At 44.7% G+C, this 25,183-nt stretch overlaps 4 protein-coding genes across 4 annotated transcripts in view; all 4 read right to left on the minus strand.

Moving 5' to 3' along the window:
* PXK (PX domain containing serine/threonine kinase like) overlaps positions 1-2,145 on the minus strand; it is a 32,778-nt gene extending 30,633 nt beyond the window's left edge. The window contains 1 exon segment of the mRNA XM_041462368.1: positions 1,939-2,145. Coding sequence (XP_041318302.1) covers positions 1,939-2,040 — 102 coding nt within the window. The 5' untranslated portion in view covers positions 2,041-2,145.
* A 2,207-nt stretch (positions 2,146-4,352) lies between these two features.
* On the minus strand, positions 4,353-4,970 carry HTD2 (hydroxyacyl-thioester dehydratase type 2). Its single transcript, XM_041465998.1, has one exon. It carries the CDS (start codon positions 4,968-4,970, stop codon positions 4,464-4,466), a length of 507 nt encoding a protein of 168 aa, XP_041321932.1. The 3' UTR covers positions 4,353-4,463.
* On the minus strand, positions 4,353-8,687 carry RPP14 (ribonuclease P/MRP subunit p14). The gene is made up of 5 exons (XM_041466012.1): positions 7,382-8,687; positions 7,205-7,289; positions 6,367-6,443; positions 5,708-5,786; positions 4,353-5,070 (listed from the first exon to the last, which is right to left on the minus strand). The coding sequence occupies exons 1-5, from the start codon at positions 7,450-7,452 to the stop codon at positions 5,014-5,016; spliced, it is 369 nt and encodes a 122-aa protein (XP_041321946.1). The 5' UTR covers positions 7,453-8,687; the 3' UTR covers positions 4,353-5,013.
* Positions 8,688-8,804: 117 nt separating this feature from the next.
* Positions 8,805-25,183, minus strand: part of PRKAR2A (protein kinase cAMP-dependent type II regulatory subunit alpha) — a 61,928-nt gene continuing 45,549 nt past the window's right edge. Inside the window, exons 6-11 of the mRNA XM_041465985.1 lie at positions 21,908-22,061; positions 18,642-18,743; positions 16,783-16,857; positions 14,315-14,380; positions 13,437-13,575; positions 8,805-12,933 (exon numbers count right to left, since the gene is read on the minus strand). Of these exons, the coding sequence (XP_041321919.1) occupies positions 12,800-12,933; positions 13,437-13,575; positions 14,315-14,380; positions 16,783-16,857; positions 18,642-18,743; positions 21,908-22,061 (670 nt within the window). The 3' untranslated portion in view covers positions 8,805-12,799. The remainder of the gene's footprint in view (positions 12,934-13,436; positions 13,576-14,314; positions 14,381-16,782; positions 16,858-18,641; positions 18,744-21,907; positions 22,062-25,183) is intronic.

The raw sequence follows: 25,183 nt of genomic DNA on the forward strand, positions 1-25,183 counted from the left end.
TGGCTTATTTTGAATCAGGAAAGTTCAAGTCAGGGACAGCATCACCCACCAATAAACAAGCTATTCAGACACCAGGGACATAAGATGAAGTATCTGAAATGACAGAATAGTCCACTTACATCAAATAAGAAACCAAGTGTCTGTTAATGGCTTCCTGTATTTTGTTATCCCACACTGGCTCTGCATAAACCATCTGTGCTACACACACTTCAAGCCATCTTTCAGCTATCAACAGGGCTTCTGCAGTAAAACAAACAATTGCTAATAGATGTATCTTAGAGACAGATTTTAAATCAAAAGGCATGGTGCTCCAGCATTCTGTTATTAAGAAAAGATCAGAACAAAACAGCAGAGAATTAGCACAACTGTTAGTAACAGAATACAGGGATGAAAGACGGGGCTATCGCACTCCCTCAGACGAGATGACACAAGAAGAGTCTGGATTGCAAAAGTTCTTCCAAGGGATCATTCTAAAAGAATCTTGTGACTTTTTCTTTTCCAACCAGAATCATGCAAACCAAAGGAAAGAACACAAAACACTATTGTCATTTGCACTAACAAAAAAGCATAATAAGGAAACAAGCTACTAACGAAACATAATCTGGTCTGCTGGGGAGTATTAGGAGTTGCACAACTTCTCACAGGACTTGGCACACCCATCCTTCAGCTATTGAAACAGGTAACAAGCATCCCACTTGCCAGGAAATAAACCTCTTTAGTCTTACTTATAAGAGGAGTTGCACCAATTGAGAGCCACAGCCTGCTGGATTCACAAGGCCTCCTAGACAATTTCTCATAGGTAACTTCTGTTCAGAGAAAAACTGGAATGTCAATAAATGTGAGCTCCTCAGACAAAAAATAAACCACTTCTTAGTGTGAATTATTTACATGAAGAATACTTAATAAGACAGTCTGTAAATTAGTGTATACCCCATGGTGAACCTGTAGTTATTGCCATTCAGGCTAAGGGAATGCAACAGATGCAAGGAACCAGGAAGCAATCCACAATGCAGGAATCAGAGTAAGGGACATAAGGAAACCCTCTCTCCATTTAAAGCAAGCTTCCCACTAGAGTACCTGCTGCTGAGGTATCTCCGGCCTCCTCTCCAGCATCCCTGCTCTCAGCTAAAGCAGGAATCAGAAATGACAGCCAGTTCTCTGATTCCCACTACTGCTTGGTCATACTATAATGAAACCCGGTCTTCAAAGTGGAAAATAACAGCAAACAGGACATTATAGAATTTGGATTATTAGTGCATGCTCAAAGACAGTGCTTATGGAAGCACTGTGCATGTGTCCTAGGCATCCCAAAAGAATTAATCTGACACCCAAGTGACGGCAGGGCTTGTCCTGCTGAGTGCCACGGCTCCCCAGAGCCGTGAAACGGGGCTGGGGCTGCGGGGGCTGCGGTTCGCTCGGCCGCACGGCAGGACCCGGAGGCAAACGCAGCCCATTCACGTGTAACTTCATCACCGCCACCGAAACGCGGCAGCCAGAGCCCATCGCTGCTCCACAGGCTGCAACAGCCCGCGGAAAGCAGGACTGCAGTGACCCACAGGACGCGAGCAGCGCGAACCCCGCACGGCCGCCCCCGCAGAGCCCCGGCGGTCCCTCCGGGGGTGCTGCCGGCTGCCCCCGGGAACCCCGCGGACAGAGAGGGGGCGAAGGAGCCGGACGAGCAGCGGCACCGCCGCACCCCACCGAGGGGCTCCGGGGCGCTGCAACCCGCGCCGCGGGGTCGCGGCCCCGCTGCCTCCCGCACGGCTTCCCCTCGCCCCCAGCGCACCCCGCAGTGCCTCCCGCCACCCCGGCCCCGCTGCCGCGGGCTCAGCTCAGGCCCCCGCCNACCCCCGGCGCCCCCCGTTACCGGCTCCCTCCATTCCCTCCCCCGCCCCGGCCGCTCCCGCCTGCCCCCGCGGCCCGGCCTGCCCCGCTCACCGTGTGCGAGTGCAGGCTCTGGCTCGCCTCGATCTGCGCTGTCAGCGGCACCGTGTCGTCCAGCAGAACCTTGCCGGCCGGCGGCTTCTCCATGAAGGCCATAGCGGAGCTGGGAGCGGAGAACCGGCGCCGCCAACCCGCTTCCCGGGGCAGCTCCCGGCGCGGCCGCCGCTGTCAACACGGCAGCGCCGCCGCCGCCGCGGGGCCTTAGCGCCGCCGCTGCCGCCGCCCGCCGCAAGGGGGCGCCGCGGCCGCCGCTCCGCGCGGGTCCCGCCCCGGGAGCGCGGGACAGGGAGGGACGGGGACACGGAGGGATGGGGACACGGCGGGATGGGGGACAAAGCGGGTATGGGGACACGGCGGGGATGGGGGACACGGAGAGATGGGGACAATGCGGGGATGGGGACACGGCGGGGACAGAGGACACGGCTGGGATAGGGGACACGGCCGGGATGGGGACACGGAGAGATGGGGGACACGGCGGGGATAGGGAACACGGAGAGATGGGGAACGCGAGGTTCGTCTCCGCGGGCAATAGCGGGGAAAGGGGCTGGAGGGAGATCATGAGTGCAGGCGAGTCGCCCCGCACTCAAGTCGCCCCACCCAAGCCTTCCGTGTCCGGTGCCGGTAGCACCGACAGCACTAATAGCAGCTGCAGCCCCGGGGGAATCAGCCCCGAGACACTGCTGGTCCAACCAAAGAGAGCAGGAAAATTATAAGGGCACTTGCTGCTCTTTACGTCTCAGGGTGTTTTGTATTAATAAAATAATCAGAATATCCTGTATATTTTACTCAATTTCTAAAATTTAGGGTTGGAGTTGATCTTTTGTGGGGTTTTGGTTTCTGGTTTGGTTGTTTTTCAAAACACATATTTAAAGTTGTTAACAATTGAATTCCTCAATGTGACTTTGATTGCAGCAGCATAAGCTATTTGCATAGGACTTAGTGCTTGAGAACCAACAAGTTGGGCACCTGTCTGCATTTCCTCTTTTTACACCATACACAGGAATTACTCTCACTTAAGATGTTGTAATACTGCAGAGCTGGAGTCTGTCATACGCCTGGAGCAGGTGTCGTGGACAGCTTAATCTCTCTGTCTTGCAGCTCCATGATGAGAGGAAAATGGGCTGTGTGGCTGTGGTTCAGCAGCCAGGCTGGAACAGCAACCCCAACTCTCTGAACTACTCCTGCAGTGAGCCAGGAGGTCAGGAACAGATCTGATCCATTTTGTTAATAGGCCTTAACAAGACAACTTCCCACCTGGAGAGGCAGGTGAACAGGGAGCAGGGTAAGGAGGGGGCCTGCTACGATCAAGTGGTTTATCCAGCAAAAGCCAGTGACAGGCAGTGACCTGAGGCAGAAGGAAAGGAAACATAAAGTGAAATAGCTCCTACAGACAAGAGAGAAGGAAAACTCCTCCTAACTACTGCTTCCAGGTTGCAAACAGGCCAAACTCCAAGCTTTGGAAAGAGAAGGCATGGAGTCAAACACCTGAAACATTACCCCTCCCTCTGCTCCAGTGTGACTAACCCGGGGGTCAGAGTGCAGCGCACTATGGCAGGGCAGCTGTTTCACCAGAAGCTTTCATCACAGGTTGAGGAGAAACTCTCTTTTCTCAGCAGACAACTTCTGAGGTTATTTGCAGTCAAGGAAGTTTCAAATGCATTTCTGCTGCAGAGAAGATGGGAGGATAATAGACACTGCCAGAAAGTTCTATGAGCCACCAACTGGAGACCCTACTCCTGATGGCCTCAATCCTTCCTAAAAGAAGTTCTTAAGTGTATAACAATCTTATGCCAGTACTAAAATAATTTAACCCAGATGATTTACTAATGAATTTGCCAGAAGTCTACTCTACCAAGGTACTTACAGTGGACAAAGGGAAATCCATGTTCACACACTCAGAGAGAGAAGCCATACAGTTAGTACTCAAATTATCTGCCCTTGCTTGTCTTGCCCTCAGGAGCACAAATACAGTAAGTACAAGTTGTGACAATATATATATGTATTTTTTAAGCCTCCTTCACTCTCTTTGTGGAGGCAAGTTTCAGAAGAAACACCAGCTGGAGCTGCCATGCAGATTACAACACATCTTGCAGTACATGTGTCAGCACCTCCTCTTCTGCTCCACTTTTCACCACAGCACTGTCCCCTGCCCTGGTGCTTGCTGGCAAATACAGCTGCTTTGTACAGAAGGAACAAGTTTCAACTGAACTTTGCTGGTGTGGACTGCAATTCTACCAGAAAGAACAGCCTCAGTGTGAGCCCCATCAGTCCAAACTTCCCACTGTGGCAGCACAAAGGCTTGTCTGAACGTGCCACTTTGTCACAGCAAGTGCCTGGTTCACCTTGGCAGAGAAACCCATCACGGTATAAAAAGGAAAAGCTCTAATTTTAATGCAGTTCTAGTAAGGTTAAGTTTGTGCACTTTCAGACATTCTGAAAGGCTTTTATTGCAAATGTACTGGTTTTAGTGATGTCACATAAAAAGAGACTCCAAACCAAGTTGTACATGATGAACAGCTCTAACCCTCTGGCACCATGACTTTCACCATCCCTTCCATAACAGTTTTCCCACTTTCTCTGACCTGACACGATACAGAAATGTGTGCAACAGAACCCTTCAGTCGTTTCACTTCTGCTGCAGCTGTGACTTCTTCACCAACATACAAAGGAGCTGGAAAACGAATCTCCTGGGAAAGAAATATACATCCTTGACCAGGCATTTTGGTACCCAGAACTGCAGAAATAAGTCCATTGATCAGAACTCCATGGACAACAGTTCTCCCAAACCTAGATTTCTTTGCAAACTCTTCATTTAAATGCAAAGGATTTGTGTCGCCTGTTAAATAAGAAAAAGTAACTACATCATTCTGTGTAAAAGCTTTGCTGAGTTCAGCTTTGTCTCCAACTTTTATGTGTAAGTTCTGAAATACAGGATGTCCAAGCAGTGAGTTGAAAAACGTTGGCTTTGTCAGGGCTCCTTGTTGGAAAATCCCTCCAGAAATTCCACGCCTGAAGGGCCACAACATTTCCAGGAACTTCTCCTGCGTGCAGCTGAACCAACAACTGCATTCAGTCCAAGACTAATTCTCTGCTGTTGCCGGATAACGCAAGTAGAAATGGAGATGCCTGGTTTGGGGAAAGAAAAAACAAGTAAGAACTGAACAACTGAAGCCTTAAAAAAACCCACCATCAAATGCTCTCCAAGTTGGAAATACTTCAATTTTCCTTTCACATGACAGGTTTAAAACTTAGAGCTATGTCTGAGCAGACTTTTGTCTAGCCATGGCTTCAGAAACAAAGAATTCTCAGAACTCATTTTATTAAGCAGCATCCTCTGGAAAAAAATAAGCTCTGGAAGTGCATGTTCATCATGCATTGTTAAACAAGGTCAGTTGACAGTAACCATTAGAAAGGCAGAAAGTGGAGTAGGGAAAGTAAGACCTGGACCAAGATGTGGGTCATGAACAACACTTGCCAGAAATTATTTTCTTGCAGATGTATAAATGACATCAGGACTTGTCACTCGGCTGAACCATGAAGTTATGAGACAGCCACTACTGTCACATTGTACAAGACTCATTTTAAGATGAGAACTGCTCAAACACGGGCCCACACACCTGCACTGAAAGGCACTTCATTCCCAAAGCAAGGCATTTCTGCATCTAGGCCATCTTTCTATGAAAAGGCAGTAGGCTTGGGCAGCCTGCCAAGCTCAGAGCCAGAGCTGACACCTGGGGAAGCACCCAGCCCCACAGGGCTTTACCTGCAGCACCCGGAAGGCACACCTCCTGCTCTGGTAGAAGCCCAGCAAGGTTAGAGCACTCCACAGCTTGACAAGGCCACTAGATAAAAAGAAAACAAATCTATTAATAAAATTTGGGGGTTTCTGTTTTTCCTGCAGCACAGACATCTCAAATAGAAAGTATGTTATGCAAAGAGTAACAAACCCTTTACAGTTTAACAGCAGAGTTCTAGTAGCAAAACTGCATCTTGAAGGATTATTGCAGTGGCTGCAGTCTCTTCTCTTTGACACAGAGGTGTGTATGGCAACCTCAAGCTCACTTTACCAGAACTGTTCTTGTTCTCAGTGTGCATTTAAGCTCCTTCTTCACCCAAATCACCTGCAGTTATCATCACCATTTAGAGTAACTGTTCTCATCTTTACTACAGAAAGAGATTTAAAGTCACTGCCTCAGTAATGCCTACTTCCTGTCTTAAAACCATTAAAATAGTTCTGGTTTAAAGCAGGAATAATGTACTGATGCACCAAGTTACCAAGCCTCAGTGATTATTTTCTGCATGCTGTATGCAAAGATCTGCAAGTTAGGCTTAATTCTACAAAGGCCATTCTTAGTTTAAGAGTTCTATTTTCTTATGAAAAATATTTTCATGGCATGGGAGCACAGATTGACTGCACCTTACCTGCTAATTACTCTTAATATGGCAGACAGAGTTTTTTCCTCATATGTTAAGACATCAAAAGGCAAAGCTGCTCCAGCCTATGAAAAAAAAAAAAAACAAAACAGTTATTTAGTATCACCCTATGTTCTTATCGTGGTTTGTAAGTAACTGATTTCAGCCCCAGCAGGTTACATCATTAAAAGTGTTATAGATACGCTCTAATCTCACACAAGTGTTTCAGTTACAACATCACTAGATTTTAAACAGCACCCTTCCTCTCAGAGTTCTTTAGAAACCACTTTTATTTACACATTTCAGACAGAGAAACAGACCAAGAGGTGATGTGATCTGCTTGAAGTCAGCCAGCAATAAACAGAGCAAAACCAGTGCTGCGGACTTTCCCATCCAAAAAGCTGTTCCCTTCCCACAGTTCTCTTTTAAAAGCCTCACTACAGCAAAAGCATCAATACCCCAAATTCTAAAACAATTCTCAAAGAACGGTTGAGTCCATCCAGCTCTAGCCCCGCTGCCACGGTCGGAGACACCTTCCACTAGAGCAGGCTCCAAGCCCGGTCCAACGCGACCTTGAGCACTGCTAGGGCCGGCCGGAGCCGCCTGGCTGCGGGCACCGCACCGAACCGCACGGCTTCACCGGGAGCGAGTCAGGACGGGGCTGGCGAGCGGGGAACGGGCGGCCCGGCCCGGCCCGGCCCATGCACCCTCCCCGCCCGCCCCGGCCCCGCTCGGTCCCTGCTCCTCAGCCGCAGCGGCTGCTCCAGGGGAAAACTGCCCGCTCCGCAAGGTTCTCCCGGCCAGCCCGGAGCCGCCAGCCGAGGACACACCGCGGTGCCGGTCCCACCTCTCCGTGCAGCTCCCTCAGCGCGGTCACCACCAGCTGCTTGAACTGCGCGGCGTTCGGCCGGGCCCCGCCGTCGGGCAGCTCCCTGCGGGAAGGAGAGCACAGGGGTCAGGAGGGTTCTGAGGGAGGCTCGGGGGTCCCGGCTCGGGGGTCCCGCCTCGCGGGGGTGCCGCTCACAGGCGCACGCGCAGATAGTGATGCTCGGCCGCGCACCGCAGCACGCGCCGCTCGAACGCGGCCGCCGCCATTCCCCGCCCCGCCGGGCCGCGCGCGCCGCCCGCCCCTTCTACGGCGGCCGCGCGGGGTCAGTGTCGCCATGGAAACCGCGCGGCGCCTCCCGTGTCGCCATGGCCCGGCCCGGGCCCGCAGCACCGAGCCAGAATACACGAGCGCAGCCCTGCGGACGGAGGAGAGCCAGAGCAGTGTCTGAGGCTGAGACGAATCTCTGGGAAGCGGCGGGAACAGACGGAGTGCGGCACGCGAGCCTTTACCAACACGGAGCGCCGCGCCACAACCGCTCCTGCGCTGCTCCCCAAGCGAAGGGGCTGCGCCCGATGCAGCCCCGGGTAAAGGCGGCGCCTGGCACCGCGTTACACACACTGAGGAGACTCTGCTGCCCCAGCCTCAGCTTTGTAGGGACAGACAGCTGAAACGAATTGGAGAAGTGCACAGAACGAGCCCGGCAGCCTGTCTTTGCACCCACCAGTCAACAGTGATTGAGATGGTAAAATAACACAATTTTAGTATCTTGAACCTGCTCTAAAGATTGGCATGAAATGTATCCTTACCACAGAAAGAGCAGAAAGGATGGAAGCACGTTTGCTCTGCTGAAATAATTAACCATTATCCTCAAAAGAATTTTACAGAATCTTCCTTCTTTTACCAGGTTTATCCAGGAATTCGCATCGAGCCCAGCCGGGTAAGGCTGCAGAGCAGCCCAAGGAACATCCCACATGCTCCAGGCAAGGCCCAGCTCACACCTCTTGCCTGCACCTTCACACAGCCCAGTCTGTGCAAAGGTCCTGCATGATTCCAGCGGCTTATTTCTCATGCTCAGCACCACAATCCACCTGAGCTCCGCTCCTGGGCTGCCTTAAAAATGGTACATCAACTGCCAAATGTTCAGAAACATTTCATGTTCAGCAAAAGCAAATATAATTTCACGTGTACCAAAGTAATTTTCAGATTGTTAGTTAGGTTAAAGAAAAGGCAGTTTGCCACATAAAATTCAGGAGCTCTTAAGTGTAGGCTAACAAGATACCTTCAGGAATACTGTGTTTCTCCTGGGAACTGAGAACCAGTTTGTGTAGTGCTCAGTACATCAGTTCCACAATAATTTGGCAGACTTACCAGAGCAGCCAGTTTTACTGGGACCAACACTACCTACACAAGTCTGTATTACTTTTAAGATATTAGTAAAATTTCATCACTGAGCAGCAAAACTTGGAGGTCAGGTGCTGTATAAAATCTATTTTTGTTACTGCTCTCCGTGAGACTCTGGCAAGAGGAACTCACTCAGGCATTCCCAGTGTATCCGGGAGCTGCTGGAAGGCTGGGGTTGTGTCAGCTGCAGCGAGTCAATAACGAGCACACACAGGACTGTAAGGAAGGCTGGACACAACAGGTCAGTTTTTTATTAACCAAAAGTGAAGCTGAACCCCAGAGTGGTTTAACTTGTTAAAACCATATGTTTATATGGCAGATTTTTTTTCTTTCATGTTCAACACTACAGTGCAAGAACCAAACTTTGCAGCTGTTCATCCTTTGAGAATCAAGTAGTAAAATGAATTAAAATAAGGGTCCCTCAATGAATCAATTAAAAAAAACCCATTTAACTCAAAAGAACAGACCAATTTTAAGAACTGTCTTATTAAATTCTCCCAAGTGAAAGACCTTTAAAAGCACTTGGAGCCTTGAGGTAGCAACTTTATGCAGAATTTAATTCCCCTCCTGCCCCACAGAGGAAAATTAGTAGCGCATTATTAGCTCCAGCCAGCTAAGCTGTGTTGAGTGTCTCCTGTGAGGTGACCTTCTCTTGCCTCTTGAAAGAGCAGTGTAGTGCTGCAGAGCGCCAGGAGGAAATCCACAGGGAAGGCCTCTTGAAATAAAATTTATGGTTTGAAAAAAGTTAAAATGATCAGCAACGACTGTAACAACAAAAATTATCTGAAGTGAAAAAACCCAACGTGTATTTTGGCAAGACTAGTTTACAAATACAAGTCAAGAACAAGAGTCTGCTTTCAGCAAAAGAAAGAAAGAATGGAAGTGACATTCAAAGGGGTTTCAGGGTTTTTTTGCCCTCTGTGCAAAATTGCACTTTGTTTTCAAAGTTTTATTTTAAGTTTTGCACTTTTGTTTCTAAGAAGGAAGCACTTCCACACTTTTTTGTTTTACATTGTCGAACCTGTGCTGTGACATTAGACAGAAATACCAAGTGCCAGGATATTTAACCACTGAAAGCTCCTCTCACTGACTTCACAACAATCACAAGCAGGGAATCACAAATGGGAGATGTCTCCCTCTAAGCCTCGAAAACATGATCCTCTGTGCCCACTTTGCTGCTGCATTCTTTTATCAAAACCTAAATCTCTCTTCAGTGCCAATTTCAGAGAGTCAGTGGCAGATTTACTGAACACTGAGCAGTAACAAAACACCTGGGCTTACTCCATGGCAACAGCTGCAATGAGCAGAGTGCAAAGGAAGGAGCTGAGATACAGGGATGGGGCAGATGGTCACAAACAGGTGCTGTACTTGCTCCCTGGACTCAGTATCAGCACTTGCACATCACCCACTTTTGCTCACTGCTGGTGCTCTAACCAGACTCCTGGCAATATTGAGTATCTTACTAAAGCAGCTTTCTTTCCACTACCTTCATGCTCCAAAACTGTACAAACAGGTTGGTTAAACTAGACCAAACTAATCAGGCACATGGCACACATTATAGTTCTTAAATGGATGAGCCTTCTTAGCAGCTCATTCTCTTTCAGCTCAAAGCCAGCTGCCTCTGCACCACAGAATGATGCTGCACAGACCCTGGATGCAGGATGGCATTGCCCAGTATGCCATTGGTCCAGGGAGCCCAGAGAAAGGTAAAACTTCAAAAGCTTGTTCTTGTTCACGTGGGATCGCAGTATTTTGATTTTATATTCTTTTCCTTTGACTTTTAGAAACCATCAAATTCTGCCTTCGAGGCAGAAATATCTCAAGAATCTGACATCAGCCTTGCCTGGGTTTCAGTTAAGCTTTGGAACAACTGCCTGTGTTTGCCTGTGCTGAGGTTACAGTCCTGTCCTGCACAGAACAAAAGGCATTACAGAATCCATCTGTAAGGCAGCTCAACCTGCCAGGCTTCTCTGGATAAAGGAGAGGATATTCTGCCTGGGAGCAACAAAGGCCAGCTGGTGATTATTCACAGCAAGTTTCTCTTTAGCTCACATGACAGTTTAGGCAGCACAGAAATTCAGGCTGGTTCAGAGACCAGTTCCTGTTTGGTTCACAGGACAGTCATGAGCTGGCTTCAGAAATTCTCTCTGTCATGGAGCCCAAAGTATCTTAAAGTTATACCTGCTATCACTGCAAGGAGCTGATGAGTGGGTTTTTTTCTTTTTTTTTTTCTTGTTGAAACCAACAAGAAGATTTGGGTTTTGTTTGGTATTTAAATTCTGTGATGAAAACAATTATTCTTCTCTTTGGTGTTAAACCTTGGAAGCATGAGTGAAAAATACCTGCTGCTTCTTTGGCTGTCATTTATGACAAAGAGACAGCCCAGGAAAGCAGTGAAATTCACTGTTCTAAAATACATGCAGTTAGAACAGCCATTAGACATCACGACCAGAACTTTAATAATATGGAAACACCAAGTTCAGTGGTGTCCATTACAAATCATTTGCATTATATAAAAATATGACTGCAATTACAGTAACTGGACAACAGTCATTCAAATTTATCAACTTTCCATCTTACTCATATTGCAGGAAATGGGAGGAGCTCATCCACTATGGGGAAAAAACTGTCCAGAAATCAACTTAGAGTTGCTGCTAAGCATCTCATGCCTTAGAGAAATGTCCACTGTGATAACTAAAAGCAGGAATTCAAGATTAGCATCCTTCCATTCTTGCTTACATGGCCATGAATAAAAAGAGCAAGTTCTGTTACACTAGTATTCACTATTAAAATTTTATAACCCCATAAAACACCAATATGTTTTGCATGAGCTGTGGAAGAATGCAAACTCAAAGGGTCACTAGATTTATTACCTCCAAATTCAATGTCTTAATATATATAGTCAGTTTGAACACCATAAAAATGTCCTTCTCATGGTCTGATTCTTATTTAGATAATACCCTGATAAAATCTCAGCCATATGCCAATTAAGGTCCTTAAAGCTATAGAAACAGAATCTACCTAATAAATGCTGCAAATTTAACAGGTATTTTATATAAACATCATTAGCTTAGTTATCACCTAAACCAAAAGACTCCTCAAACACACCAACTGCGCAGTTAGCAAAGACATTTGCTTTACAAAGTCAAATGTTGCCAACTTTTGAAAAGTTTAGCAAATCAATGTGGTATTTGGAAGCATTCAAGTGTCTAATGAAGTTAAAATACTGTGAAATGTTAGGACTAGGGGAAGCTCCTGTAAACAAGTACAGAAGTAGTCTTCATTTAAATTACAAAACATTCACCTCCTTAAAAAGCTTTAAAACTGACCCAGTCAACAACTGCACCCTGGGAAATGTAGCAGTATAAAGGATCTTTGTAAGTAAGAGAAGGTCATATATTGTTATCTCACCACCATAAAATGTACTCAGTGTCAGGAACGAGGAGCAAATTTGGGGAGATGACAATTATGACACTTTCAGGCCATTTGATCTGAACCACTGCACTTTGTTGGACAGCATAGAGTAAACCAATTTTCTTTGCTGCTCAGAAAACACTTAAAATATGTTTTCTGCATCTGGTTGCTAAGCAGACTCTCCCATGTCCCCAGCTCAGTTTACTTGGTTTAAAGAGTTCTCTATATTTTTTACCTGCTGCTTTCAGCAGGTGAACCAAAACTTCAGTGCCATCTTATTCACTGGCTCCATTGATACTTTAACTTCAAACCCAGATGCTACAATTAAAAGCAAATTTGACATCGTGTAAGGAAAGCATCAGATGAAAGTAATCAGCCCATAAAAGGCTTGTATTCCACAGGCTGCCTCTGCAGAACAGGCAACCTCCCACTACAGAATCTGATGGGACAATTTACCCCAACAGTGACACCCAGAAGGAAGGAGGCTTCAATGTCTTGCACACTTTGGGTTTCATATCAGGCACTTGAACTGCTGGACAGACGCCATTCTGAACCAAGTAAGTGAACATAGGGTTAGAATCATCTTTAATCTAGGTCTAATAATGAAGTATCAGCAGCAAAGTGGAGGCAGGGAGGAGTGAGCAATCCATCTGTGCTGAGACTTGTTTATGGTTTCTAAAATGCCCAAGAAAACAGCAGCAGTAACTGTTCCGTAGTGTCCGTTGTCCTTGTGAGTTGTGTTGCTGATAGGAGGCTTTTCTGTGTCTTGAACTAAGAAGGCATTGAGGTACCCTGTGCCTAATTCCCTGGATCCATCAGGTCCATGCTAGAGCCAAACATTGCCACCAGCTGCTCCTCGTAATGTGTTATATTCCTCTTCATAATGTCCATGCAGGGTCCAAGCAACCTCTCAAATGCTTGCACATCCATGACTGTAATGGAACAGAGGTGAAACAAGACTGTTTGTCAAAAAGGACACCAAATACCAATCTGGTCTTTGAACTCAGAACACAGACCTTCAGATCAACCCACTTAGGGCTGAGGCTTCAAAAGTAACCACAGAAACAGAAATCATGTTTCCAATTTCTCTCTGTACTGTTATTTGGTGAAGCAAGATGAATGAAATATAAACCTGATCTCAAGGATAAACACAGAAAGTACACCCGCACAGTGGTATTAAAAGATGACCTGAAGGCTATGTGTGACAAACCAGTACAGGCCACACACAGAGAAAATAGAAAATCGGCCATGAGGAAGCAGCAGTGCTTCTCCAGCTTCCACCTGGAGCTCCCCTCCAGCCCATGCTTCCAGCTTCTGGAATGACTGCCAGTTACCAAAATGTTGCTGGGTTTTGAATGACTGCTTGCTCAAGCATGGCCCATGAGACAAGCAAAGAACAGAAAAGGATGACTAGAAACACAGACCATGTGCTTACCTAAACATTTGACCTCCCCAACAGCATAGGCAGAGGCTGCTCTGGGTTTGTTGGTGACAAGTGCAAGCTCTCCAAAGTACTGCCCTCTGTGACACCGGGCAATCTCCACTTCTTGATTAGCTTCTTTACTCGTCATGGTCTGTCAAACAGTGCAGTTTCATTATTTGCACACAGCTCTGTCCTTGTACAAACCTACAGTTAACAATCCCAGACACTTTACACCTGTGCAACAGGTCCTTGGTTTCAGGCCTTTAAACTAGCAACCCCAAGTCATGGTAGAACAACTCATCACCATGTCCAGCTGGAAGTTTGGTAAGAAAAATGTGTGCCAGCCCACAAGTTTTGAGACAGGCAGGTATCTACTGCTACAGCTTTGGGAACTGCTGTTATGTAGCCTAACACAGGCTTTATCATTCACCATATGCTGCTCCCCTGGCTGCTTCAGACTGTACAGAGACCCATGCAAATGCCAACAGCTAGTGTGTCACTAAAGATAACAGACCCCACATTTTGTAATGTGCAGTCTTCTACAATCATGGAAGAAAAGTTTTATCTCCACCCTTATGGCCAGGGAAAGTGTATCAGTGTGGGAAGGGAGGGGATGGGTTGAGCTGCAGGCTCTCTCAGTCCCTCACATATCAGATTAGTTTGTAGAGTAGCAGGCAGAAGCAAAAGACCTTGGCACTTTAGTAAAATGGCTTCTGGCTGCTTCAGAACAGGTATGGGAGTTTATAACCTACATCATATGAATAATGATGATCAACATCATAAAATAATGTTTTAAAGTAACTCAGGGTGGACTTTTTTACATCTCTTGTATTAATCAGTCAAATCAGGGATTGATTAATACAAAGCCTCATCACTCAATTTGAACTCACCTTGCTTTTAATCAAGATTTTTACTTCTCCGGATTCTACAATGTAAAAACAGTCTGCTTTGTCACCCTGTGAAGAAGAAAAACTAAAATAAATTCTTTTTTACTTGACTGTGAAAGTATGTATAAATGGTATTAATGCATTCACTTTGAACTAGGCCTTCTGCAGAAATCTGCTAGAATTGACAAACACTCAGATTCTTAACATTAAAAGGTGACTGGTTGGGTAACACACCAGAGGAGCCCACAGGGAAGGAAGGATTAGTGCACATCATTCAGTAAGGGGGCAGGAGGAAAGGAAAACACAAAGGAGATTGATGATATATAGCAAAATCCCTTAAATGAAAATCTTCTGATCCTGATGGACTTAGCTAATAGTTAGTGAAACTAAGCAGAACCTAGAATTTTCAGAAGCAAATTTCAATACAACAGGGATTTAGTGACTGTTCCTTTCAGCAGGAAGAAGGTTGCCATTCAACTCCCCGTGGCCCTGCTTGAACAGAGGGGTTGGACAAGGGGACTTCCAGGGGTCCCTTCCAACCTCAACCATTCTGTTGTTCTGTGAGAGATTCTAGAACATTTTTCATCTCTCTCTCAACCCCATCACGTTTAAAATCTTCAAGTGATCCCAGTTTATATCTGCTCTGGAGAGCTTCACCAGCACTTTATAATTTTAAAGTTTTATCTGTGACAGAAAGGACCTTTCCTGTCTATATTTGCCCCTGTGGGCCTGGCGTAGGGCTGGAGTCAGAGTGGAGATGTGCAACATGCCTCCTGCTACAAACCAAAAGCAAAAGGACTAAAGGCTTCAGGAGACAAAGGCTGGAAAAGGAACTGATAAGGGAATGAGAGCAGCTCACCAGAAAAACCTGAAACAAAGTGAGGAGAGAGAAAATTAAGTCAGGTGGTCAAGGAGATGAATGTGAAGGGAAGGATGGAGAGAGACAGTTGTAACTTGAGTATGAAACATGGGCTGGGAGAAGATGATGTAAGTTTAAACATGGAGTTACAGAAGAAATTAGACCTTTAGCTAAGCTTCCTGGGGATGGTCATAAGCCATCTAGTGCAAACTTTTCATTCACCACTGCCAACCATCACAGCATGAAGTAATGCTCTGTGCTAACTTCTGAAAGAGTAACTGCTGAAAGAACACTATTTTTAAAAATAATGGAAACAAACTGAGTGGGAGACACCCTCATAACACTACTAACAACTTTCAAGTGCTTTAAAGCTTACTGCCCTTAACTGAAGGGTCAAATTCCAGAAAGGTAATTAGAATTTTAAATTACTCACAAGGGAAAAGAGGTTCCTGGTACTGAAGCAACTGCTTTAATGTCAGAGTTATCATATCTTTTGCAAGCACAGAATTTCATCATCTCTAGCCTACCATCACCCAGACCTATCCAAACTATTAATCCTCCTTTTAAGGATAATTACATCCTTGTCCTTAATTCAGTTATTAAAAAAGAATAAAATCAACTGTGTAAGTGGATCACTGATGGTATGAATTCCCAGTTTTGATACTGATTTACAAGCTCTGATTTTGCCAAGAGTTCAGTTTTCTCAGGGTCTTAAGCAAAAAGAGTTTCAACTTTAAAAACTGAGGGTATTTTTGGAGTGAAGTCATTTGACAGTTATCACCAAACTTGTTTCCTATATTCAGTTATGTGACAATCAAAATAATTAAGATCAATTATTCAAGACACTATCAAGGAGTAGTGTTCTGTCTACACAACAAGAACAACACTGTAACCAAAAACCTGCAGTTTCAGGTAAGCCCTTCTTGCATTAACTTCTACTTGAACTAGAGCACTTGTACAACACAGCAACCCACAGCTAATTTTGATGCAAAATTCCAGTGTATGCAACTGTTCCAAAAAGTTATTTCTGTCACAGCCAAAAGAAAAATCAAACAGCTACAGCTTGAGTTCATCCAGCTTCATGTTCTACCACCCTGGCCTTGATCTACTGCAGCAGACATAACATTCCCCAATCACTAAAGGACTCAAGTGAAACCAGACCACTGAAATACCTCAGGAAAGCACAAGAAAAAACAATGGTTTCAATTAACCCTGACAGTTTCTTAGAACACTTAGAGCACAGTTTCTTAATGACTCCCTGTTTAATCTGGTCATAGGGGCCTAGGAAAACTCTGCATGGGGCATTTCATGGAAAACTGCTTCATTTAATTTCAGTTTCTGAAGGCACACTCATCTTCAGTCCTTGCAAAGACTACTTATAAAGCATACATGAGAGAAGAAATACCAAGAAGCTAAAGTAATAGAATAAATTTGCAGCAAAATACATACTGTCTATTCCCCAAACACTCAAGAAGTGGTTAAATAAATTTGAAATATTAAAAGAATAAATGCCAAGTTGGTCTAAGTAATAGAACTCTGCAAGTCAATTCCGAACAGAAAAAACAGAAGTACAGAAAGGAGAGTGATAAAGAAAAGTTTAGATTTCAAGTACCTGAGAAATTATACGTTCCCCATCTTGATACACCTTCTCTCCTATAACATCCACAATCTTCATTCGCTCTGATGCCTGGAACAAAGAGGAAAATTAAAAATAATAATCAATTATAGTTTATCTCTATGAACTCTTCTGAATCTCTATGACCCCTCCTGAAATGAACAGGCATTCACTAGACACAAAAACACACAATTTATAAATGTAGCCCCAAAATGACATTATCATAATGCTGCAACACAGGTCTTTAAGACTACCATAATCAACAGGGAAATAAAATTGTCTAGTGTCCCATCCCTGTGCTTCTCTGACCACTTAATATCTGATTTGGCTGATTTAGAGCAAAGGGGAGGGGAGACAAATCACTTTCTTTAGGATTCAGTTGAAATTTGAAGAAAACACTCCAAAAATGTTACAAATTTCCTAAGAACAAACTCTAATGAGAAATACCAGCAAAACATTTTAAACATATTTTAACCAGTATATACTTAAACACATGTGTGGGAGGAATTGTGTCCAAGAACTCATTCCTGGAGTGAAGAGGAAGATGACATGACAAGGACAGAGGCTGTGCACTGGGAGCAAGCCCTGCAGTAGATGCCCAGCAGCAAGGGCAGGAGGCAGCACCTGGCATGCCAGGAAACATGCCTGAGTCTTCACAAACAGGAAGGGAAAAATGAGTTATCTCCAGTGTTCCCCACCACCCATTTAGAACCCCACAAAACAATTTCGTTGCTTCAGAGCAGCACAAAAAATCATACCAAGAAAGGAAAAAAATCCTAACAGTTAAAATTCAGCAGATGATTCAGTTGTAATCAATCCATTCATTCCCCAAGTGCACCTTCATCTTGCCTATCTTTGAGAAATCAAATTCTGGTCCATGCATGATTCAACTGCAATGTGTCATGCAAAAAGCCATCCTGTGCTAATGAGTTATTTTGCTGTATCTTTAAATATTTGAGTCATTTCTGTGCTCAAAAAAGTCACATTGATGGAACCAGTTTAAGCCAGGCACTGAGAGAAGGTGTTGTAATTTATCTCCTCCACAGCTACAACGTCTGTCCAAAGTAATACATAGTATAGGCTCTTGTTCACACCTAATGATATTTGCAATTTTGTCATCTTCTACCAAAGGGATTAAGAGCTCAAACACTAAAGATTAATGCTGGAAAGTATTTTTTTTTATGATAAGGAAAGTTAAATTATGGTTTAAGGCAAAAACAGACTAATGCAAAAGCAGGTTGGTCAGTTCCAAAAGCCCTGACAATTCAGGGTGAATCAATGGAAGTGACAATTTCCACATTGTTCCTAAATTCAGGCACCACACACCCCAACAGGACAGTGTGACTGCATTCCAAAGTCACAGTGCTTCCCTTTAGTTTAACTCCTTTATATTAACTTAAGTTTAAAGCAAGACTTTACAGCCCACACCTTTGTCTCAAATTTAAAACCATTCCTGGCTGATAAAAGGCCAAATTCCCAGTAACCGTATCCTTACTTCAATATCACATCCCCACAGGCAATCACAGCCCTGACTACCAAGCTGCATTTTGGTATCTGTTTCCTGAAATACATATAGGTAGTTTTTTGTTTTGTGGGGTGTTTTTTGTGTAAATAACTTTTTAAAAAATCAGACTGAGATAAAATCAGCAAATCGCTACTGTGAATAAAGGATCTGGGGAAAAAAGCCCTAAACCCATTTCAGCAATGCAAATTAATTTGTGTAGTATATGTGATACCAAAGCAGCACTTAGTATTTTGTTCTAAGCAAAAACAACAGATTTCTGATATAGCAGGAACACTGACTGGAGCTGCTGCTAATGCAAGAATTTGATGCAGATGTCTCTGAGAGGTTTTACCTCCAAGGATTTAAGAAGGGGCACAGACTCAATAAATAATTCATACGTCTTCCTCTTCTTTGCGTTGTTTTTCAGTATAATTCTTCTGAACGTCACTCGATCCTGCAAGAAACAGCACAGAGAAATACATTATTCCTCTTCACTGAAATGCTCCCTGTTTAAAGAACTGACAAACATGAACCAGTATTTACAGCAAACGCCAGGGCTGAGAAAGCAGCTGCTAAAGTGATACCACATCCACCACGATGCTGACTGCAACAGCTCCTGTTAAGAGTACTTCTGGCAATAACAAATTAAAAAACAGGGAGCTGTAAGACCTGATCCTTCTCAGACAACCACTTAGGGATTCCATTTTTATTCTATCTTATAGAATTTTTCTGGGTTGAGTTTTGGGGTTTTGTTTGCCTATTTGCTAATATATCTTTTATGCTTCTGCATCAAATGAAGAAGTTTCACTCTGCTGCTGAAGCCAGTGAAAATTGGCATTTCCAGCACTTGTTATGGCAACTGCAGAACTAATTCTGATTGGATTCCTCTCTACTTGAGCCACAGATTTCAAACGTTGAAGATTTATACTGCTCTCAGGTCAGGAACAAAGTATCAAACAGCAGCAGGCTTGTTCACTCCACCTTCTCAGATGCAAGAGCCAGCTTGCGGAAGGACCAATTCCCAGCTGCCGGCTGTGTGCGCGTTCCGCAGGGAAACTGCGGTGCGCGCGCTGGGGAGCCGAGCGCCGAGGGACAGAACCCCGCCCGCGCTGCGCGCCGCGGCCACGGGGCGGCGCTGCGGGGCCAGCGGCTCTGCCAACACCGAGCGGGAGCGGGAGCGGCACCGCACGGCAAAGGGCACCGGCACCGCACGGCAAAGGGCACCGGCACTGGCACCGCACGGCACCGGCACCCGCACGGCAAAGGGCACCGGCACCCGCACGGCAAAGGGCACCGGCACCGGCACCGCAGGGCAAAGGGCACCGGCACCGCACGGCAAAGGGCACCGGCACCGCCACCGCACCCCGGCAAGGGCACCGGGCTCCTCTCAGCGTCTGCCCCGCCGGGATCTGCCAACAGACCGAGCGGAGCGGAGCGGGAGCGCTGCCGGAGCAGCACCGGCACCGCACGGCAGGGGCACCGCACCGGAGGCTCCTCTCAGTGTCTGCCCCGCTGGGATCCGCCAACCGAGACACAGCTGCGGATCGCCGTGCGCAGCTGGGGCCGTCAGTGTAAAAACAAAAAAAAAGTCAGAGGGCAGGAGCAGAAATTTGGTCAGGAAAATGATACAAAAACCCCAAACAATCAACCAAAACCACAAAAAAAGAAAAACAACCAAAAATAACCCAGAAACATCCTGAGAGCCATTCCTCCAGTTTCCAAAACCATCAGCTGGTACCTAAGCAGCAGCACTTTGAGGTGAAGAGGTATTTTCAGTAAGTGGACATCTTTAAGGGATGCAGGCTGCAAATACGTATAATAAGGACTAATAGAGGTGATATCAATGGAACATTAAAGTTGAAGGATGAGGAAGATGAAAAGCAGGATGGTATTATTGTTATCCAAAGGAGAAAAAGAGATGATAAAGCACAAGGGATTTTTCTGTGTTTAAAGGAATTCTTCAGTGGTAAAAGTGTCTTCAAATGTTTGTATTTGGAGAAGCAGAAAGACGCAGAAACTGTGGGGGGATTGTAAAAGCGTAAAAAGTCAGAATTCACCTGCTTGAGAGTATCAGTGAGGGAGGAGAAGCAGCAGTATTTGAACAAAAAGAAGCCGAGCTGTGAAGGCAGCGTGTGTGACCGTGAGGTTTGCCCCAGACACATTCAGCAGCAAAGGCTGAGGACATTTCCCTCCTCCAGAAGGGACCCACTGTGACAACTGCTTTGTGCCTGAGCCTTCCAGATTTCTGTTGGCCTAAGCCTGCAATGCAGCAGGAGCAATCCACACTTCCCAAACGGCAGATAACAAAGAGCTTAAGCAATGACTTCTGCATACTAATAAAAATATGTTTAAATTACATCAGGGACAAAACAGTACAATAAAATACGGGAACAAACAGAGCAACTGGAAGAAATAACTGAAGTCTGAGAGGAAAATGCAGCCTTAGTTAATAAAATGTTTACAGGACAGATGATCAGCAAGAAGTCCCTGTTCATCTACACCTTGCTAATTAATTGAATATAATCACAGAAAAACTAAATCCAAAATTAACCCAATTTATGCAGTTCTTTTCGAAGGCAAACTGGAACAAAGAATCATCTTCTCATTTTCTTCCTTTTATGAATGAGCTCAGTTTGTAGCTAGCTGCTTTGTTCTGTCTTCCTCCAGAAATGAGATTCTGACATTACTCCCTGGTTGATTTACCCAATTCTTTTCTTTCACGTCACAAATAAAAGGGAAGTCAGATCTCCCAGCGAGCGCTGAGACTGCAGGAACAGCCATGTGCAGCAGCTTATCAGTCCTACAATCAAGGTCACAACACCCAGCCAGCCCCCGAGAGCTGCCGAGGAGCCCGGGGCACAGGGACTGCACACAACACTTGTGGCTTCAAAGCCCTGCTGATCCACAATCCACTTATTATGCCAGCCCTCACAGATGAGTAAGAGAGCACTGGGAAAATAACCCTATCCAAATAGTGCAGAGAAAAGGACTAAAAAAGGAAACTAATGGCTACAGCTTCACATTCAGCACTGCTGGGCTAGAGACAAAAGCAACACCATCATTTAGCTCAGCATCTCATAGGTCATGCCGACCTGAGAACCTCTTCCAAGGTAACAGAACCACAGTTTATTGTGAAGGAAAACAAAGCTTTGGGCAGTTTTCTGACCTTTTTAAATTACTAACATTCTCAAGAAAATATTTAACACACTCCCATTCCCTTAAGAGACAAAATGGTAGGAAGGTGAGTTGAAAATAAAGAGCATAATTTAGATATTGTTTCCCCTCCCAAAAAAAAAGAAAGCGCTTTAATGGCTCCACTGTCCTCTGCAGGATGGAAACAAAACCAGGAGTTTTTTCTTCTCTACTAACAAAAGCCACAATTACAGTAAAAGCAAAACTATAAAGGGACAGATAGAACTAGTGATATAGTTTTTACAGACAAGTTGTTCCAGAAAGTCAGCCAAAAAGATCTGCACAATGGATCTGTCATGCCAGGAGATGAGATAGCAGATCCTGATAAAATACCTATGAGCAGAGGAGCCATATCAAGAGAAGCTCTGGACATGGTGAGGCACTGCTTCAAATATTATGCATATGAGAGCAACTTCCGTTCCTTACCAGTCCCCAAAGGGCTCCTTCTGTTGTGGCAACAATGGTGGCAGCTCTAGGAGTGTTGTACATCAATGCCAGCTCCCCAAAACTGCCGTGGTTGTCGTAGCGGCCCACACAGCGAGACTGGTTGTCTTTTGCTACAACAATATCATACAATCCTCTGGAAAACAATGGAATAAACACTTTTTATTAGGCAACATCCCAGTACAAACCTTGAAAACAGGTTTTTGTTGTTAAACAGATAGTGCTTTTATTGGTGTGTGAGATGGAACGTTTTGAGCTTTCCAGCTGCCTGATTCTCAGCTGCTTCTAGCTATCCTATTTTCACAATAGTTGTCTCTTACTAAAGCATTTCTATCTATACTATTTTCACAATAATTGTCTCTTTCTAAAGCATTTCCATCTATACTATTTTCACAATAACTGTCTTTTCTAAAGCATTTCTAGCTATACTGTTTTCACAATATTTGTCTCTTACTAAAGCATTTCACTCCTGATAGATATTGGCAGGATCTGCTTGGTTTCCTCTGCACAATATTCTGACATTGCTGTTCTGGCCAGGGTGAGAAGCATTTTCATCATCTTCAACAGTGACATTTCACAGCATGTGTGTTACCCAGCGAGGCCTCTAGAGTGACTCAGATCCATCTCTACCCATTTTCTCAGTGCCAGCATTGCTGCAGGACCTTTGGAACACACTCAATCCAACTGCTCACCTGCTACTATGGGTTTGTCACAACTCCAGCTTCAGGGTATGTGTATATCATAACCCCAAGATGCTCTAAACCCACTGATATCTAACAAAGATCTCTGAAGAGAAAATGGTAAATGGTATTATAAAATACCAAAAATGGTATTATATCCCACAACATCACTAGGCACATAAGTAAAAAAGAAAATGAATGACCAGAAATGGTACTAAGTGAGGAAGGAAGGCACGTGAGACTGCACAACAATCCTACCTGACACCTTATACTCTCCTAGGTTCTTACTCGCACCTAGGAGAGTAGAAAACCAGCAGCATACTAAAAGTAAACTAGAAAAGGATTAGTGTTGATGGAAAGTGTCACTAATTCTTGTAATGTCTGATATCTATTTAATGATTCTCTGAGAGGCACCAGAGGCAACCATCTTCAGAGTTGTTTTTTTTGGTCTGGAAGAGTCAGATGTGAACACCTTAACAACTTCTTCCCATCCTTCAGCCTGAAAGTCACTTACTAGTGCCACTTATTTCCAAATAACTACAGCCACGTAACAACCTTCAGTCAAGCATTCAGCTGTCTTTGGCCCAAGGACTAATCTGGTGATGCAACACTGGGTGACCTTGGCTCAGCTTTATTGAGAAAACTGTTGCTGAGCTGTGAGAGAGTCCATGAACTAAAGCCCTGCAAGATAAGAAGAATAAAAACAGACCGAAGTGTAATTGTTGAGATGGTAATCGTTATGAGCCCAAGGACTCGAGTGAAAAGTACTGACATGATAAAATATAAAACCCTCAGGCAAAAAAAAAAAAAAAAAAGCCAAAAAGCAGAAGAGGGCAGCTCAGCAAGACTGTGGATCAGTCTGTGCCAAGAGGCAGCAGAGGCCAGTGCTGCCCCTCCTGAGTGATGACTGCTCAACCAGCACAGACCCTGCAGGTCTCAGCAGCAATGAGTGTCCCATGTTCAGCCCTGCAATAAATAAATCCCTCTGAGCTCTCCCCTCCATGCACAGGGCACTGAACTCCTGCTGCATCCTCAGGCTGTACCTCCCCTGCCTGCTGCCCCTCTGTGCGTGGTGAAAGGCACTCGGACACGAGCCACCTGCTGAGGAAATACTGCAAGCAGAAGGCTTTAGGAAAGAAAGGCCTATGCCAAAACACAAAGTCACTGTTCATTTAGACAGAAAGAAACTAATCTTCAAGAATATTTAGGCATTAATTACTTGGGAGTAACAAGACATGACTACTCATGGAAGAGCTGCAGTCCTCCAAACTTGCAGTTGCACACAAGTGGAAACATTGTGGTTTTCCGTAAGGACCAGTACTCTGCTATTCTTTTGCATGAAAAATTAAGTGTGTGGGAGGTGGAGGAAGACTGGAAAGGGAGAAAGGACAGAGAATTCCTAACTGCAGCAGTCATTCCTAATAACCAAACAGCCAACAAAAGAGTTGTAGCTGAGTTACTGCTCACAGCCAAGGCTGCCATGGTGTCACTAGACAACACCAATTTAATCTCCTTCACTGTACAACCCTTCTGTCACATACTTTTAACTTGGGAACAAAACAAAACAAAACCTAAAAGTCTGAAAACTTCCAATACAACTATCTATTGACAGAAAAAACCTATTGTGGAGTAACACTGTATCAGTAGAACAGAGACCATAAAAGCATTTACCTAAGTATCTAAGTTAAAGTTCCATTTCACTTCTTCATTTAGGTTAAAACTCATAGCAGAGAGCTTTTAACAACCAACAGGGTAAGAGCCTTGCACAGAAACAAATCAAGATAGGCTGATGGTATCTAACATTTCTGAGAGGCTCCCAAACCAAGTTTAAGGTTTCTCAAAATCAGGAACCACTGCTCTGCACAGATCTCATCTCTGCAGAGCTGGTGGCTCTGGCTCCCACAAGCTCTGATGTGCAGTACCTTGCTCTTATCTGTAACAGCCTGATGTCTCTGGTGAATGTGGCAAGAGAAGGAACTCGGCCTGCCTAGCCAAAGACATGGGACTGGATGGAGGGAGAGCAGCTGAGGAAGACAACGGAGTGCAGAAATGGGGCACTGGTTTAAATAATGGGCTGGTACAGCAGAGGACAGGGAATGGGCATATGGCTGGAATGTATTTGATGCAGCCTTATGTTTTGTAATTTCACTAACCAGAAAGGGGAATGTCCTTAAAATGAACAAGAATCATTTCAAACCAACGAACAAGAATCATTTCAAACCAACAATTTCTAACCTAGAAATTCTTTTGCAATTCAAAAGGCAACAACCTGTCTTGAAGAACTGCTTTGAAAGCATTTCATACAATATTAATGGTGCCATTATTTCAGTGATAAACAAGATAACAGTGCACCAAAAAAGCAGTTTGCTAAGATCATGTTCCAACAGACATTTCTAAATCACTCAGTAATATTCTGTTTAATATCACAGTTTTGCAGAAGGAAATAAATCCATGTTCTCAATTACTCTTTGGATATGGTTATTCAAAGTAACATTATCCAGATTTTTTTTCATAAAGAGTAAAAGATATTTAAAATGTCCATGCACACAAGTATGTATTATATGCCTGTTACACATAC

Source organism: Pyrgilauda ruficollis, unplaced genomic scaffold (assembly GCF_017590135.1).
Source record: "Pyrgilauda ruficollis isolate IOZ18807 unplaced genomic scaffold, ASM1759013v1 scaffold10, whole genome shotgun sequence".
NCBI classification, from domain to species: domain Eukaryota; kingdom Metazoa; phylum Chordata; class Aves; order Passeriformes; family Passeridae; genus Pyrgilauda; species Pyrgilauda ruficollis.

Excerpts from the sequence above, each read along its gene's own strand:
- RPP14 (XM_041466012.1), bottom strand. The coding sequence starts at position 7,452 with ATGGCGGCGGCCGCGTTCGAGCGGCGCGTGCTGCGGTGCGCGGCCGAG. Across the intron at positions 5,787-6,366 it reads ATATTAAGAGTAATTAGCAG|TGGCCTTGTCAAGCTGTGGA; the intron begins GTAAGGTGCAGT and ends CTTTTTATCTAG. Across the intron at positions 5,071-5,707 it reads GTGCCTTCCGGGTGCTGCAG|GCATCTCCATTTCTACTTGC; the intron begins GTAAAGCCCTGT and ends TCCCCAAACCAG.
- HTD2 (XM_041465998.1), bottom strand. The coding sequence starts at position 4,970 with ATGTTGTGGCCCTTCAGGCGTGGAATTTCTGGAGGGATTTTCCAACAA.